Source organism: Nesoenas mayeri, assembly GCF_963082525.1.
Source record: "Nesoenas mayeri genome assembly, chromosome: 2".
Taxonomy (NCBI): Eukaryota; Metazoa; Chordata; class Aves; order Columbiformes; family Columbidae; genus Nesoenas; species Nesoenas mayeri.
The window spans coordinates 26805452-26824533 of NC_137543.1; the positions used below are offsets into that span (position 1 = coordinate 26805452).

Genomic DNA, 19082 nt, shown 5'->3' on the forward strand with positions numbered 1-19082 from the left:
TTCTGTGATCACAGCGGTGTCCATGTAAACAGTTTGTGAGGAAATAGGCATAGCTAAAAGTTAGTTTTATGTTTAATTTTGTATGCTTTTAATTCCAAAAATTGAAATAGTTTTGGCCATTGTTTATAAATATTTAGCATGCATGCAGGAAATTGACTGTAAGGGTCAGTAGCAGATTTGGTTGGTTTTGGGTACTTTTTGGTATTTTTTGGTACTTTTAAAAATTGTTTCTCATTATTTTTGTAAATGTAATTTTAAAATGTTTAAAAAAGATTAATACAAACCATCAGAGAATCACCTCTAGTAGATAACACTCATGAGTATTTTTTACTTCTATTAGACCATTAGACCGGAATCTCAGAGTTTGTGATGAGTACCAAAGTCTTGCAAAGAGAAGAGATTTCCCAAAGTCACAGAGTAATTCTATGGAAGATTCAGGAATAGAAAACAGCTCCATACTTTATCTGTTCTAATCAAATAATTTTCCAGATGGTAGGCTGTTTTCCTCAGCAGTCTCTCCAGCTTTCGTATGTTTCCTACAAGAGGTAGCATACTTGAAAGATCATCCTGTGGAATAAAGTTTTGGTAATAATTATGCTGAGAGCATTCCTTGTTTCTTTCAAAAAATTGCCCTAATATATGTCTTTCACTATTTAAATTGTTTATAATATAGTCATGTTCAAAATAAGACTATTACTGAAAGCAACTGACTTCATTCATTAAAACAACAGCAGAGCACCAATGCTGGTGCAAATGATGAAATAAATTCAAAAGGTCTCAGATAAACTCATAACCATTACTGTGATGGCAAAGTAAATGGAAAATATAGCATTTAAGTTACTTGACAAAAGCATATGCCTAAAGAGAAGATGTGAAGTAAAGCCTAGCTGTTCTTCATTATTTATTGAAGATTGCTATATTTGTGAGTGACACCAGACATTCACTTGTAAGGCAGCAAGTCCAGTCCTGAAGTCAGGAGTAGGATGCCAATTTTAACATGTTTTAATACCCTACATGCATACACACGTAGTTCCTTTTCTGTCAGCCTTCAGAAAAAGAAGAGGATAGAGTAGTATGTCTAGAAAAATAAATGTTAGCCAGGCTCCTCTATCCTATTATCTTAACGCAAACATGAATCTCATCACTGGCTGTAGCCCAGTTTGGCTTTTGAAGGTAAAATTGTGTCTCCTAATATGCCTTCAAGACATTATTATACCTGTAATTCTGAGGTCCATAAACCATTACTCTGAGTGTTCATAAATATGCATTTCCTTTACACTTTAAAGTAAGCTGCTATTGCTGTCATTCACTTTCAGTTAAGACCTGTCAGGTGGTGTTTCTGTTGAAGGGAAGAAGTTTAAATCATGGGCGAACTGAAGATACGTAGTTCTTAGGAGTGCTAAAATTATGAGTGAGTTGGAGAGATTATTCCTCACAAGTAATTTTAGGATCCTGAGGGATAATGGTGATGTGTACAAGAGATGTTCCCTTCTCCGCTAATTCCATTAAAAGCCTCTTGATTTCTGCATTGCTGGAGTGAGACTCCAAAAACCTGCTTTTCCATCTTGCATAATCACTTTCACAGTATCCTGTAACATCCACCTCTGCTAAGACTGTCAGTGCCTTGACTTCTGGAGTGACAGTGATATATAGGTCTGACAAAGCATCCTTCGCAATATGCTTCATTGAAGTGAGAACTGCAAATGCTGACAGTATTACCGGAAACCTTTTACTTAGACAGAATTAATAAATTACAGCTTGTATTTTTGGATGGTCTTGTAATATACAGCTGGTCCAGAATGATATGACTTACTAGTAAGGAATTACTGCATCTTGGCAGACAGCATCCAATTTATTCTCAATTCTGAGAAAAGCATTATCCGCTGGATAAGACACTGGATCAGGAGTTAAGGCATTCAGGATCACGGTCATGCCATTCTTCTGGTGCCTGACCTCAGGCAAGTCTCTTCACCCAAATGTCTTTTGTTCCTTCCCCCACTCTTTCTTTTTTTTAGACTGTGCCATTGTCCTTGGGGTCTGATGTGGCTCTGATGGTTCATAGGTTGTCCTCCTTAGCTCTTCCAGCTTCTGTGCTCCTAAGTGAACGTAATGAATCCCATACTTGGTCTAAATCATTAAACTGGGTCCATCACCCACAAGTTCCAGCTCCAGTCCAGTCTCTGTTTGGTTCAGAGTTGGGAAGCTTTTCCTTAGAAAGTTGTGACCAGCGGCGAATTAACAGTGAGTCAGTCTGAAGCAAAGAATGTTTTTAATCTCATCAGCAAGGACACAGGCTAATGCAAAAAAATAATTTCAACTTAACAAGGCAGGCATTAGAGAGAAGAGACTCTAGTTTCTCTTGAGCTGGACTGTTCTGAGGGTCTGCCCCTGGCTCATCACAGGAGTTTGCCAATGTCCTTTGGTTGCCACAGGCCTTTTTGTTTTTCATAAAATCAGATATATGACTTAATGCTGGGTAATGTACTAATATCGTTCAAATACTGCCATCCTATTGCATGTGAGAACAGAAGACTGTGAAACTCTTAGAAATGGATGTGACACAGTGTGTCTGCAGTGTAAGTCCTGTACTTTGTTTCATAGGGCCTTGCCTGTTCTCTGCATTGCTCAGGTTTTCCTTGCCACCCAGAAGATCTCTGTTTCAGCTGGGGAAAAGTAAGCTGTGGATGACAGGTTGTGTCCTTCCCTTCCTGACGTAACTGTCCTCATCCCTCCTCTAAGCAAAATACAACAGCAGAACAGGTGGTCAGATTTGGTTGGGGAGGTCTGTGGTTCTTGTGAGGATGCTCATGGAGGAGCAGGGGCACAGGGGAAGGGGTGACTCCAGACCCATGTGGTGCCACAGTCCCACAGTGACATCCCCTGGGGACAGGCCCTAGTCACCTAATAAGTTTGGACACATCAGGTACTGTGGAGTTAACTACAGAAGAGAGAGAGAGAACCTCCCCTCCTGAAAGTGACCCTTTATGCAGAAGGTTTAATATTATTACAGTACTTGCTGATGTTGTGGTTCTTATTCAGCAACTACTGCTGTGAATGACTCAGTGATGTCTGGCAGTAGCATGATATACACCAGAGTAATTGGGAATAAATTTCAAATTGCTGGTATTGAAAAAAGTTTCCAGGCAGTGGTTGGTTTGGTCCTGTTCATGTGCCCAAGAGGCTAAACATATTGGCAGAGACGTGGTCTGGAAGAGTTTCTTGCTGATTCAGGTAGGCTAGGGCTGTTGAAGAGGTTTTCTTCAGTGGGGGAAGAGGGAATGGGGTATTGCTTTCCTTTTGATCATGATCCTAGAATCATTTACATGTGTGTTGGGTTGTTGTTTTTTTTTTTTCCCCTAAAAAAATACCCCAGTAGGGAATATTTGACTTCTCCTGGGACCTCAGTGTTCTCTCTTCAATTTAAGGTCAAAAGAAAGTAATTTATGTAAGACAACGGGAGAAATTTCTGGCTGTGTAGTTGTGGGTATAAGAAGAACAGAGATGATGTTTTGTGGAACATCTGTTACATAGATATGTTTTATTGTGGGGAACTGAACTGGATGACCTGGTCATCAGTCTCAATATTTTCCTTTATTGTCTTTAAGTGCTCTCAGTGGAGAACTCTTAGTAGTATTTTCCTACCTTCCTGCCTAAGCACAGGCTAGCTTTTATTGGAGCTAACCTCTAGTAATTATAAAGTCAACATCACAATAACAAGCAAACAGATGGGACATATAATATTCATAAATTATTGAACACAGCTTCTTCATCCTTCACAGTAAGCTCTTCAGGACAGGGACAGACAGTGTCTTGTAAGCAACTACAGTACAACAAGGAGGTAAGCAACAGCCAACATTATTTGTCAAATCAATCAGATTTTCTTCTCTGACAGAGCAGCAAACCTTATCGATGGGGAAGAGGCAGAGGTTCCATATGCCTTGACCTTGTCAAGGCTTTATGACACTGTATCCAGGTAAACAAGCTAGAGATGCATGAATATGAAGCTATTGCAAGCTGGCTACCGAATCGGTACAAAAGCTGTTCTCAGTAGTTATTAATGGCATATTGTCTTTTTGGGAAGATGTAATGACAGATCCATAGTAGTCTGTCCTGGAGCCAATATTTTAATTGCTAGTGGAATGGTGAATTTAGTTTGCAAATTGTACCAATATGGGAGGCAGTAAAGAGATAAGAGTTTAAGATTAAAACTGCATTTTAGAAATTGATGAAATGGCTTGGAAAAATAGAATATGATCCAACAAGGAAAAGGGCAAGATTCTTAATTTTGGTAGAAATAACCAATCTATAGACTGAATATGGGTAAGAAAGGCTTAGGCAATAATTTTGGAGAAAAAGGTTGTAACAGTGAGCAGACTGACAGGCAGACTGTGATTGAATGTGTAGGGAAAGTATATATATAAAGGAAACCATTAAGGCCTCAGGTGAAGTACTGTGTTCAATTTTGTACAAAGATAAAAAAAAAAAAAAATATCCAGAGAAGAGTAAGAGGAGCCCAGAAAATAAAGACTGAAAGTGTGGGACTGAAGGTATGGTTCAATCTAGAGAGCCTAAAACTTACGAGATGTTATGGCAGTCCTTACATATATAAAAGCCTTATGCAAAGAAGAAGAGAATAAATCAACTGTCCTCCAAGTCTATGGTGAACATGATGAAAAGTAATGTGCTAAGAGATTTAAGTTAGATATTGGACATGAGGAAACCTTTCATAATAAGCCTAGTGAAGCATCAGGGCAAAGCAAGTGAGGCTGTGTCATCTCCATTTTTAAGGACCTGTTTTTTTGTGACTCTGTAGTCCCTGTGTAGAACATAGTTCCTGGATGTGTCTTCCAGGTCAGTATCCATGACAATGATGTAATCTCCTCTCCTCTCCTCTCCTCTCCTCTCCTCTCCTCTCCTCTCCTCTCCTCTCCTCTCCTCTCCTCTCCTCTCCTCACAAGTAGTGAGGTTCTTGTTCTGGTTCTATCTGATTCACAAGGTTCTATCTGGCAGATCTCCTTCTGTTCAGTTCTTTCCCCCATTAAGTGAGCTATGAATAAACCTTCAAATGGAATATGTTAAAAACGGTCTGAGGCCTTTAGAGACAGAGGTGGCAAAGACTAGAAGAGCATTTGCAAGACTTGCTCAGCTCTGGACCTATGGTGCTGCATGCTACCTCTGTCTTCCTAGAAAGCTCTGACTGTAAGTCTGTTCCCACTTATTTCAGGGTATATCACATTTTCCTCTATTTGCAGCCAACGAAGCGTAATGAAATCAACTTAAGCCAAGTTGGAACTGGGTGCAGTCTGTCTTAGAAATGCATAGTGTGTTGAATGTCCCTCTTATCATGCATTGCACTGCCTTTTTTACACCTCTCATAATCTAGTCTTTGTTGTCCAAAAATTATCTAATCAAATGTCTGATAAAAATATGGGTTTTAATTGCATTAATTGTGGGTGCTTCATAGAATCATAGAACTGTTTGGGTTGGAAGGGACCTTAAAGATCATTTGGTCCCAAACCCCCTGCTGTGGCCAGGAACACCTTCCACTAGACCAGATGCTCAAAGCCCCATCCAACCTGGCCTTGAACACTTCCAGGGATGGGGCATCCACACCTTCTCTGGGCCGCCTCTCCCAGTGCCTCATCACCCTAATGGTGAAGAATTTCTTCCTTGCATCTAATCTAGATCTACCCTCTTTCAGTTTAAAGCCATTGCCCCTTGACCTATTTTTGTTTTGCTTTTCTCATTTTCAGAGTTTTTACTAAAACATGGTTGATTATATTGAAGTGCAACTGCTAGTAGTTGTTCCATAACAAAGTAGCAAAAAAGTGTTCAAAACTACTTGTGCACATTTATGCATGTATATATCTGATGTATTAATTGATGGAAAAGAAGCAAAACATGCACCCAGTGATCTGTTTCAAATTAATTGTGTTAACTTCTTTTTAAGAAAGGTATTTAATATTTTCATAGTTGTCTGCTTGAGTACAAAACGTTAAAGAGATTGCTATAAAGGTTAATTGAAGAACTGCCACCATGTGTGTTCAAGATGCTCGCTTTTACAGGGAGCTATTACTTTTCAATGGCTGTAGGTATGCACCTGTTGGGCTTGAGCAAAAGACTGTAAAATATCATTTAGCATTGAAATGAATGAAAAAGGATTACCCATCAAATAGTATCTAGTAAGCATCATTATTTCAGTACTGTTCTTCATATCTTGTATTGTGGTCTTGCAGTTAATTGCGTATATTCTACAGGTACAGAAAACAATGAAATTACCCAGTTAGCTGATTTAAAGTATCAATGTTACTTTTTGGTTTGTACATTATTGATAACCAGTTTTCTGAATTTCTTTTCTTAATTGCTTATATAGATTTTTTAGATATTCCTTAAAAGAAGAATCAGAAAAGGTGCTAATTTAAATATGTTCTTAATTACTCATTATAATAAAGATGTGTCCTATACAGATTTTAAATGTAAAGCATTTATTTAATGAAATGCTGCTTTTCATGGCAATTTGTAGCAAATTTTGAGGGATTTTCTAAGGCATTCTGTTACCAGACAGAATATTATTTTTAACAAATGTTACCATACTCCAGTTTTGGAATCAGGGAAAGACAGCAATAATTAAATGGGTATGTTTGGGGATAGTTAAGGATGCTTTATATTTTGGGGTTTCTTTAATCTTGCATGCAGCATAAAAGGAACTTACTCATTTTAATGCATCCTTCTTGTTGGCTTAAAGCTGAGATATAGTTGCTTGAAAATTAATTTACCCCTCATGAATGACTGGTTGGATTATCTTTGTAGCATTAAATGTCAACCCTGAGCTCAGAGCACATTGTGTCTACAGTAAAAAGTTGTCCCTGAGCACTTAATGTTGTGTTAAATGATGATGTGTCCTTTGCAAATGTATTATTAGTGTCAAGCTGTTCCGTCTCTCAAGATTGAAAAATGGTCAGTGATTTGAGCTGCCATTAAACCTGAATAAAAAAAGAGGGAGGCTGTGGGGGGTTTTCATGCCTTTTCTGAGTACAGAGACATACTCTTGAGTATGTATAAGACATATCAAAATGTTTCTGTTAACCTAAGACTCAAAAAACTCCATTTGGAATCACAGCAATTAAAAACAAGAAAATCTCGTTTCTGCTTCTGAGGAAAAGAATGGTCATTGAATACATCTGTGACACTAAGAGCACAAAAACCAATAATAAATACTTGAGAGCTTGGTCGTGTTTCTGTAGACATGAACGAGAGTTCTGGTGCCAATTCTCAAACAGAGATCGTAACAGTACTACTGATGTGTGATTTGCTTTCTGATTTTAACTGAGGTAAGGCCTGAAATTCCTTTGGAATTTTGTTTCTGTGAGGTTCTTCTAACATCCTAAATAAATAGTTATTTCCAGTTTTAGAGTTATAGTGTTGTGGATGAGCCACGGATCTTTAAGGTGTGTTGTGTGAGTAGAGTTTCACAGAATTTCACTGGATTGAAATTCTGTTACTCCATGAATATACAGTGACTGATTTAAAATCTCTCAAAGATATTTAATCATATACTTCTGTACACACAGCTTAGAAGCTGGGTGCACAGGTACCATTATGGATCTGTGTAATATTACAAAACACTAGAGAAAACACTTATTTCCCCATGGCAGGCACCTAAGTTGCTGGCATTAATCAGCCCTTAAATAATAAAATAAATATCAGCCCTTAAAGAAAAATGCTGCTGCTGTATATGAGATGGTACAGCCCAGTTTTGAGGAGTCCCAGGGCACACAGGGAAAACAAATACTTATATTCCCTCATATTAAAAACCAAAATAATGAAAAAAATATGGATTTGTTGAAAGTACAAACTGATTTGAGCTTCTTAGTCCATTGACTTGCTGTTTATAGACCTTACTGAATTAATTTGGTGCCCTTTAGTTACATTACTGTAGTTACGGTAAGGTATTTTAGACAATGCGATTTTGTGGCCAAATTCTCCCTGAGCTATGAGCCATTTAGCTGGTTCCAGGGAAGTGTTCCCTGATGACTGGAAAAAGGCAAATACTCTGCCCAGCTTCAAGAAAACTGGAGGGATCATGTGGACATACTTGAGTGAGTCCAGCGAAGGGCCAAGATGACCATCTGGAGCACGGGATGTCCAAGAAGATGCTGAGAGCAGTGGTTTGTTCAGCTATGAGGAGGCTCAGCTGAGATGTTATTGCTGTCTACGAATATTTGAGAGGAGGCTACAGACAGGGTGAAGCCTAACTTTTCTCAGAGGTGCACAATGGTAGGACAAGAGGCAAGTTAGAACATGGAAATTCCAGTTAGGTAGGAGAAAAATGTTTTTTACCAGAAGGATGGTCGAAGTTGGAAAAAGTTGCTTGGAGAGGTTGTACAATCTTCACCTTTGGAAATACTTAAAACTCAGCTAGACAAGCCCAGCTAGACTAGCTCTGTGAGCAACCAGAGCTAACTTTCAGGTTGGATCCAGTTTAGAAGCTGGTTGTGCTGTGAGTGGAGGATTGGACCAGATGGCCCCCAGAAGTCCCTTCTAACCTAAACTGTCCTGTGAGTCTGTAGCTTAAAGCCCCAGGGACCATGGCTGGCACACAGGAATGGTTCTGAAGAAGCAGTGTGATAATTATGGTGCATCTTCACAAGAGTGGCTGTGTAGTACAGAAGTAGCTAACTGGCTTGGGAACCACCATGGCACAGCTGAGCAGGAGTGGAATTCACTGGGAACTGCCAGCTAACCTGTGATTTTAGATGCTTTTTGCAGTCCCTTAATGAGTCTGTGATGTCCCCTATATGGTACTAGCAATACTTAATTACTTCGAAGGTAATTTGGCCATGTCTGCAGATGAAACGAGAGTCCAGATAAAATCATGTAGAAAAACAGCTCTTCTTCTCCACTTGTTCTTGAGATCTTGTTTCCCTGGCTCAGATTCTTTCTGCGTAATCTCAGAGGTGTAAACAACCCACCTGATGTGGATGCTGAACAACTCTAGGCCTTCTCTGTTGTTGATGACAGTAAAATAGGTGCTGCCAGGGAGCATGTTAGGCTGTCCTAGGCTGCTGTCTCCCACTCTTTGGCGGAGTCTCTCTATCGGAAATAGAGAGACCTAAACAAGCAGTCACCTGAAACTGGTCAGGTGCAGTGGCTTCCATGTTTTGTATGTAAAGAGGTGGTGGAGAACAGTGTGGCTGAGCCTTCCTCCGTCTTGGACTCTCACCCCTGCCAGCAAGATCTGACTTTTCCCTGTTAAGGTGGGGTAGTGGAGGAGATGCTTGAAGCCAGACTGTGGAAACCCTGAAAAGACTAGAGGACCATTTTCTTGTTTTATGTTTGTTCTTTAGGGTTTTGTAGAGGGTTTCTGGAGCCTTCACTATTTCAGATCAATAATCATAATAAGAACATTGATTTCAATGTAACTAGGTGTGTGATTTCACACTTGCAGTTTGACCATAAAGCTTACCATGGTCTGTCTCTAGTTTCTAATTACCTACGTATACATTTTAATATGGGTTTCAGCATCAGTTACATTAATGTACTTTAGTTAAACCACTAATGGTAACAAATTTACCCAGTATTTGTAGTTTTATTAGAACTTAATACTTTAATATATGAAATTGATTGCTATTGTATGGAAAAGGTGTTATTAATGGTTTGATTATTAATATAATATCAGCAGAGAAAGATTCAGGACAGCAGTTTGTTGGTTGTTGCGAATTATAGTGAAAGTCTTGAAAGGAATTTTAAATATGTACTGTTGATTAGCAAATTTTACTATCTGTCAGGTTTTTTGGCATACTGTAAATAACTCATCTTCAAATAATTTGTCTGAGTAATTAAATTTAGATTGCACATTTCTCATTTCAAATATTTTGACTCTTATCTATTTGCTTTTCCATTGTGGCTTAATTGGTGTAGTCTATATAAACGGACAATAAATTTATATACCTTTGTTATAAAGATCAGTCAGTGAATAGAACTTGGTATTCATCCCAGACAGAATTATGATTTAATGTATTTGCAAGATTAAAGCACTGAATTTACTTTTTTCTAATTAAAGGCAATTAAAGATTTGCAGACACAAATAGAAGACAATGAATTGAGGAATAAGTGTAGGAGCAAGTCCATTTGCAGGTGAAAAGAAGTGCCTTTGAAGCAGAACCAGCTGTATTTTCATTGAAAGAATAACAGTTTAGGAAGCTTTTCTGCATGTGCTTGCTTGATAGCATAATGTACTCATAAGCAGCTTACACAGTACAGTATTCAGAAAATAGCAGTGCATTAATTTTTAAAGTAGCAAATGCAGGCGAAGAGCAATGCTGCCACATGATGATAATGAAGGTGGATATTGTAAAGTCTACTGAGAGAAAAGAAAGCAGGGAGCTCCTGAAATGCGAACATTTATAAAACAATAACTAGATATTCATATGATAATAAGCTTGGACAGCAGCATCAACAAAGGCCAAAGATGCAGTCCTGTGTCTGCTTAAGCCTGATGAATTGAAAAGCAGAGAAACAGTCTTTAGTCTGTTATTCAATTCCAGTAATGAGCTATTGTTATTTAGAATGAAAGAATAAATTTCTAGAAGGGTTGGGAATCTAATTTTTTCCCTGTAAAGTTATTATGTGGATTTGTTCAGGTTGAATCTTAAATCATATCACCTTTAAACACAATCTTAAATGTAGTCAGTTTTCTTAAATATAGAGCTAAGCATGTTGCATTCTCAGCTACATGTATAACAGAGCTTGGTATGTACGCAAAAGTACAGTGTTATTCATACTACCTGACAATGTCACAGTATTTCTGTAGAATAAAAAAAAAAAAATGGTCACCCAGAACTTAATGAACTTGTTTAGCTCATATGTATTATTTAACTTAAATTTTGCATTAATCATGGTGTCATTGGAGATTTAATTAAAAAGAATACTGATACACAAGATCAGGTCATCTCTAATCTGTTATTAAAATTATTGAATAGAAGATCTGTGGGATTGCAATTTCCCTTGTGAGTGGAGATAACTGACAAAAAGTGTTGTGAAATCCATAGATTTTTAATCCTAGTTGCATGAGGAGAAGCAAACATTGCATATTGTATGAATCCTTAATATTGGCTCTGAGACACTTGGGCATTTTTCACAATACACCTGTGTATAGCTCAAAAAGTACCTATATTTCATGGTTAGTTTCACCCTTTTCTAATTCAACGGCCAGTAGAATAGTCTTTGTTTCTACTTGTGGAAAGTTTTCAGAGCAGGATCTGTAAACAGGGCTCAACTCAATTCACTTGCTACTGAGGTCACTGTCACCAAAGGAGTGGAACAAACTCTACAGGAAGGATGGAAGGAAGGAGCAGGATGGATGGTGAGCTCTGAAGAGCTTCCAAAGAGCAAAGACAACTTGAGACACTGAAATTGAAAGGTGGATGATCTTTGCAGCTGGTCTGAGGAAGGGCTGGCAGGAGGCAGGACAAGCTGAGAGATGGTGGCTGTAGTCGGTAAGAAAAGTTGCCTTATCATGGACTAGTTCTTTGATCTTAAAAATGGAAAGAACGTGATGGACTTGAGAAAAGTTGTGAAGAAAGAAGCGGCAGATTTGTAAAAAATAAATGGAAATTTGGGTAGTTATATTAAAAAAATGTTAAGGAAAACTGACACTGGAGTTTGAGAGAAGAGATGAGATGAAGAATTGATAACAAAAATGAGAAGTAGAAGAGAATTTTGCTTAAGTAATAAAAACCCTAAGATTTGGTCTGGAAGTTTTCCAGTTCTATCTCTTTGGCGGCTTCTTCTTGCCTTCCTGCATTTCCTCAGTAAAACTCAGTGTCTGTCCTGAATAGACATTGGATAAAGCAGACGAATGGGCTTTGTCTCATGAGTCCATGTTAACTGGCTTTGACGGTCACTTCCTGGGAAGAAGAAACAGCTCAGGCTGATGACTCTGACAGATCAATGTACAAGAAAGCTTGTGGGATAAGTGAGATAAAACTAGAAGACATTGGGAGTGTGAATACATGTATTCCAACTGGTTGAATTTGCAGGCCCGAAAGAATGTAGAAACCCTGTATTATTTATTTCTGCTTGTTTTCCAGGTGGTAATGATCAGTATTCACATGGCAGGGGCTTTGCATTTCATAGTCCTTTATAGTCCTGTAGTGCAGTGACTTTCCCAAGGCCTCAGAAAGTTCAGATGTTTTAAGAGAACAATTGCTGAATCTGGTTTGCATTACAAAGAACTCCACAGGTGCCCTTTTTAAACTTTTGCACTTGGTGGACTCAGACTGTTTCCCTAACATTTTTTTTTTTTTTCACTTTTGGCTTTCACCTTTAGCAAGCAGAGAGGTAAATTAATAGCAGGTGCATAGATTTGGAGAACTACCAGCTCTAGAGTCATTATTAAATAACCTATTTGTTGTATAGGGGGGTTAGTTGTTCATATCAGATTTAATATAAATCTGGAAGTATTCTTTTGATAAGCAGAATCCAGTCTTAGCCATAGCCATTATACTGGAATAAACAGTAGCAGAGTGCCTGAAACCAAGGGAAAGAAGACCAATAAGCTTTCCCTTTTCTAGGAATAGACTTGGTCCTGCCGATACATGTAGTACACAGACCAGGTCTCTTGTGCAATATGTCACTGCTCATGTCACCTTCAGAGCTGAGCCTTGCAGAAAAGGAGGGAGAATGGGCAATGGGAGGAAGAGGAGGTGGGTTTCAGTAGCCAACTTGTTTCCTATTGCTAACGGGCCTTACAAAGCTTTCTAGTTTTCATTGTCTAATGCTTTTACATCACTAGAAGGGAAACCTCAGACCGTCCTGCTTTATTTACCCCAGATGGGAAAGCAGCAAACCTGAATTATGAGAATTGAAATTGAACTTAGCCCTTGTCAGTTATATACTTGTAAACGAAGGTATTTTTCATGCTTAAAACATCTCAGATGGATACATTTCTGTAGTTTGGTCTGAAATAAGTAAAAACAGCTGCATCATTTTATTGAAAGTTGGCTCCCAACAAACAAACAAGAAAATTTAAAACTGGGATATATCTATGCCAAATTTCAGCCTGGAGTGAATTTTTATGAGTTATAAACTGCCATTTATAATGGAAATCCTGACAGCTCTTTAACTATTTCATAGCAAAAGTACAATTGCAGTGCTTTAGAGAGAAGAAACGTTCTCTTTCTGGCTGGCTTCATCTCATGACTTAGCCATTTTGGTACTTCCTGCAATTCTTTCTCTAACTGTTCAGAAAAGTTACTGTACTCTTGATGCATCCCATTATCAGATATCATTGACTTCTGAAGAACAATTCTGCAGTGGTCCTGTCCTGCAAATGAAATAGATTGACTGGATTAATATATTGGAGCATTAGACATAAATAGTCATTGTGTAATCCTTTCTTCACTCTGTCTTCTAAGAAAGTTCCTTGGATATATGCTTCTCCCCCGCAATAGACACGGTTTAAGTTATTTTTCCTTTTGTCATTGAGTATTTTCTAAGTTAGTTCAGGTCTTTTATTAATAATATCTGACCAAGTAATAATAGAGAGGCCTTCACAATATAGAATCCCTAGGGCTGAAGAGAGATTATACAATGGAAGCAAGTCAATAATGCAAATTCAACATCCACAATATGCTACAGAGAAGAGTTCTGTATTGAATATGAGCAGAGTGATAGAGTAGACAAAGGCAGAAGTGTGTTTCCTGGAATCTAGTATATCACTGGAGAAGACCTTTCTTTTCCAATTCATGTTTCAGAATTTCACCACTGCACTAGGTTGAGGGAGGTGATTCTGGCCCTCTACTCTGCTCTGGTGACACCCCACCTGGAGTCCTGCATCCAACTCTGGAGGCCTCAGTACAGGAAAGACATGGACCTGTTGGAGAGGATCCAGAGGAGGCCACCAAGATGATCAGGGGGCTGGAACAGCTCTGCTGTGAGGACACGCTGAGAGAGTTGGGCTTGTTCAGCCTGGAGCACAGAAGGCTCCAGGGAAACCTTCTTGCGGCCTTTCAGTACTTAAAAGGGGCCTATAAGAAGTATGGGGACAGACAGGACAAGCAGTAATGGTTTTAAACTAAACATGAGGAAGAAATTTTTTACAATGAGGGTGGTGAAACACTGGCACAGGTTGCCCAGAGGGGTGGTAGATGCCCCATCCCTGGAGATGTTCAAGGCCAGGTTGAATGGGGCTCTGAGCGACCTGATCTAGTTGAAGATGTCCCTGCTCATTGCAGGGGAGTTGGACTAGATGAGCTTTGAAGGTCCCTTTCAACCCAGACTATTCTAATATTACATTTTTGAAGGTGACCACAAAATGAGAAGTTTGCACTATTGGTTATGAATGTAAGACTGCAGCTGGTTGAGCAAATGGAAGTATTACACACGTGAAACTACTGGACACAATTTTAGAGAAAAGATTAAATTATTTGAATGTTACAGTGATGAATGTTAAATGTAAAACTAGGTAAAATTAGTGGTTTAAAATGGCCAAAGATTTCTGCTTTTAAGCATTGTCGCTCAGCTTTGGACATAGGCAAAAAGGACAGAAAGGTATGTATGCATTAAGGGGAGAAAATGGAAAGGAGTTTTTTGAAAAGCCAAAATAGCTCCACCCCTGTCAACAGTTCTTCACAGATTCCTCTTTTCTTTCTCCTCCTTTTGTGACTGTGTCTGTACCTTGGCTTCTGGTGACTTACAAAGCTATACTTAATAGTACATAGCACAGCAGTAACAGGCCCTTCAGATAGCAAAAATATCCCTGAGACATGTCAAGTGTTTTATGCTTTACTATTGAGATAAATGATTTATGCCATTTCTAAGTACTTGCATGTCCTCCTCTGAACTCAGTTCGTATGGACTCACAGTAATCAAGCACTTGGCTGCACAGTTTGTAGCTCTAAGAGGTAGCCCCCATAACTTTTTAAAAGACAGTTCTAGAAGATTCTGTGTAGCATGTTTCTAGAAGCAGATATTGTGAAGCAATGGTTTTATTAGTACTTACTTGGACTGACCTGTGTGTATCTGAGTTCTGATACTTGCAAGTAATATTCCGGTTGAAAATGATGAAACATAACAGGATGGTTCGAACTAGGTGATCTTTAAGGTCTCCTCCAACCCAAACCATTCTATGACTCACCATAATGTCCTGTATTACACATTTATATATGCATTAGAGGTGAACAACCAACAAAAATTGTAATGAAAATTTTGTTTTGATTGAAATGTGATGGAAAAACGTTATCCACCTTTAATCTGCTTATTTGTTGTCTGATGCTTACTGAACAATTTAATAAATGTTGTACTAGGGGATGGCTATCTGTACGTATATTTTGATGTCTCTCTGGAGAAATAGGTTCTACGCTGATTTGTCGGCACTTGCTGCTGTCATTTTCCGTGTCAAGGACTGTTGTTCCACAGATTGGGCACCTGTTTTATAAAGTAGCTCCTGTTTAAAGTGTTGGGCTGTGGAATGTTTTCAAAATATTGGATCTGGCTTTTCTACAGAAATAATTGCTGACATTCTTTATCTTCTTTTTGCATCATTTTCATTAAATATGCTTTTCTACTCTAGGAAAACAAGATTATAAGAAAACCAGGCCTATGTTAAGAGCTACAAGATTAAAAGCAGAGGCCAAGAAAACTGCACTAGGCGTAAAGGTAGAGATCTCTTTGATAGCTTATACCACCTTTGTGTATATGTTGTTTCTTTTCCCCATAGACATACTGTGTGAATATTGATTTCTGAGAGATATTGTTCATGACATTTCAAAATCTAAGTGGAATGCCAGAATCTAAAATATTTATGATGGATTGCTTTTACTTAACCCTAAAATAACTAGAATAGTTGAAATGCTATAACATTTTAAGTAGTCCATGTCCTTATTATGATGCATACTTACTTTAAGGTCAATAACTACTGTATGCTTAGACAATTGATCTTTTCAGGGAGCCTCTCTGCACACAGAACAAATGCTTTAATTATTTCATATAGTTATAAAAATTACAATAAGCATCTTCCTTCTTCCTCTTCCTATCCTACACCCAGGAGTAATTTAAAAACTGTATTTGTTAAGTGTTGTAAATTCTCAGCATTATTATCTCAGCCCATCCTTCTGTTCTGCCTCTGACTTGGAAACAGGCAGCTTAACTAACAGCAAAACACATGGAAAGGTACTGAATTTTTTTTTTGGAAATGTCCCTTTTTCAGACAAGTATGAAGTATAATAATGACTAGTTGATCACAACTGTGAGTATGAGCAAGGAGGGCAATTAGGAATATTTTGTGCCATCTACTACCCAGCGTGTCATGAAAACGGGATTTATATGAACGTGCATTATTTAAGTTGCATCCTGTATTTTTCCCTCAGACTTATTTTGAATCAAATTGATACACAATTATCTTAGCAGCAAGGGTAAAACCCAAGAAAAATAAAAAGTGGATCAAGTATGTGGGTATTCTAGTGAAAGAAACTTAAGAAATGTTAAAAGAAGAACATTTTCTTGTTTCTGGCAGATGAGAAATCAATTTTTTCACGTTATAGCTTATAGCAAATGCCAAGGTATTACTACCAAGCTGTAACAGCTGTTGAGCTGCCAGATGATGTATTTGGTTGTCTTCCAGAATTTGCTATTATAATCACGAAACAGTGCTTTCTTTTTGCTCCTGATTGCTGATCTCGATCAAGCATTACCGTGCAATGCAGTATGTTTTCATAACATAATCTCTTCAGTTAGCGCTGTGTGTCAGGTTTTAATGAGAAAAAGTAGATTGCCTTTTTTGTTTAAAGGATAGATTATTAACCTTTTTGAGTTCAATGGTTTTTTCCTTCCTTTCTTATTAAATTTTACTTTTTCTTTTCATTTTACTTCCAATGACATGACCTTTTAAAAGTGGTGTTCTACTTGGAGACTTTTACTGTACAGCCTAATTCTTTTAAAATGTGCAAATTTTTTTGAGTGTCTTTCATGAGTAAGAAAAATATGAACCTTGGTCTTTAAAGGCTTTTTTCTTTCTCCTTATTTTCTTAGGTAATTCTTACTTAAAAATGAGGGACAATACAAAAGCATGTGTGTAAACATATATATAATGAATAATCAAGTATTATTGAGTAAAGAAATCAAGAACAGTTTATTTTGTACAAATATGTTCCTGCATGTTGCAGCAGACCCGCTGAGTTCTAAGAATGAGTTTTGCCATCAAGGTGCACACGTTCTCTCCGGGTCATACGATTACGTGTTTCTGGAATTCTGCTAGTTGCAGTGTGCAATGTCTCGGGTTTGCAATTCTGCCACTGCATTTAAAAACAAGAGAGAAAGATATTCTTTAAAATCTTGTCTTATGGCTGTAACAGTTTTTGTATACCTGGGCCTTAAAATATGACCCTGAATCATCCCCAATCAGATCACAGTCTCTTGCCTTGCTTCCTAATTGCTGAGAAAAGCTGACAGGGCTGAAGCAAAACCCAAGGTAAGTTGGCACCTTTCCCTCCGTGGAAATGCTTGTGGGGGAAAGAAAGCAGGGCATTTGTGTGCGTCCTTCTCACTGAGCCTGCATAATGCCAACAACCTCAGGCTTACTAAATGGTACAATACTTCCACTAGAATATGGGCAATCCCTGCAGAATAAAGCTCTGCACTTCTCCTGACAGAGCCTGCAGTGCTCAGCGTGGAAGCGAGACAGATGTAATGTGTCGGGATAGACCCACACCTCTTCCTGCCTCACAGTGACAGCTCCTCGCCGTGCTCCGTCCCTGCGGTTCTGCAGAGCTTCGCTGTGGGCACTGGATGTGCCTGGAGGGTTTGCAGGGAGATCACCCGTCCCACCCCAGGAGAGGCTGCTCAGGGACACAGCTTCTGTGTCCCTGTTGTGAAACCCCATAACCTCTCCCCTTCTCTTAGGCAGGGCTGGATTTGCCTCAGTCTGTTGTTAAGTTCCTCCAGCAGTCCAAGAGCAATCATCTCCTTACATTCATTTTCCACACTGATCCCAGATACTTCTCTGTTGTCTTCTGGATAAAGTATTGAAATAAAAGTTTCTTGGAGTCTCCTGCAGGGTGTTAAACTGCTCCTCATGTCCATGGCTGTCAGAAGAGGCAGCAGAGTTGTTCTGCCGTCATGTTTTGATGTACATTCATGAAACTATTTTGAGGCTTAAGTGTGCATTCCTTTAAGCGTTTCCTAACATTCAGAGCTTTTGAGTGTCCCTGAGCTCTTCCTTGGGGAAGGTATCATCACAATTGTCACTTCATATTAGGAAAGTTTTCTGATGGTGTTAAATGACATGATTCACCTTCCAAAGGCTGGGATTGCAGTCTTTTTATGTGATGCAGGCCTCAGTTCTGTGCTGTGACAGCTGATTAACTTCAATCTGTGTTAAGGAAAAAAAAAAAGGTGGTGTAATTACAGTGCAGTGTAATAAGTAGGCAGCACTTTAAAAAGAAAGGTCCAAGGTTATTGTAAATCTCTAAGAAAACACATACAAGTGTGTATTTACCATATATTTTATTTGTTTATCCATGTTTCAGTACATGATACAGTGTGCAGTGTTTCAAAATATATTAACATTTTCCCATTAAAAAGATAAGTTGCAGTAAATAAAAATATTGTAGAGGAAGGAGATCTTTATCGTACACACGGAAGTACAAGCTCTCTAGGAAGGAGGAATATTTTTATAATTCTGTGAAATACCTAACACAATAAATAGCATCCTTCCATTTAAAACAGTATGATTTTTAGTGCCCATTGATACCTCTAGAGTTTTGTTTACACTAGTGTCCTGAAGAGCTTGTATTTGCGGCTGTAAAGTAAGACTCTGTGTAGTACTTAGAAGAAAAAGAGGACTGGAAAATAGTGAAGGGATTTTAGTCATTAATTTCTATGAAGATAATGAAATTCCACTGTTGTGTGTTTTACTGGGAGAGCTGACAACATTTGCTTAAAAAAAAAAAGGCCCCATAAATGACATAAAACTTTTCAGAACCAATCCCCTGGAGATCCTTCACATTTCATCGCTGGCATACTAATTAGCTTGTCTTGTCAAACTTTGATTGCCTTGTCATTTTAATGCAAGGTTTAAAGTA

General features: G+C 38.4%; 1 protein-coding gene across 1 annotated transcript in view; it reads left to right on the forward strand.

Annotated features, from left to right (window-relative positions):
• Window positions 1–19082, forward strand: part of TRIQK (triple QxxK/R motif containing) — a gene marked incomplete at its 3' end in the record, with an annotated part of 41373 nt that overhangs the window by 15682 nt on the left and 6609 nt on the right. The window contains exon 2 of the mRNA XM_080340259.1: window positions 15575–15660. Within this exon, the coding sequence (XP_080196385.1) occupies window positions 15575–15660 (86 nt within the window). The remainder of the gene's footprint in view (window positions 1–15574; window positions 15661–19082) is intronic.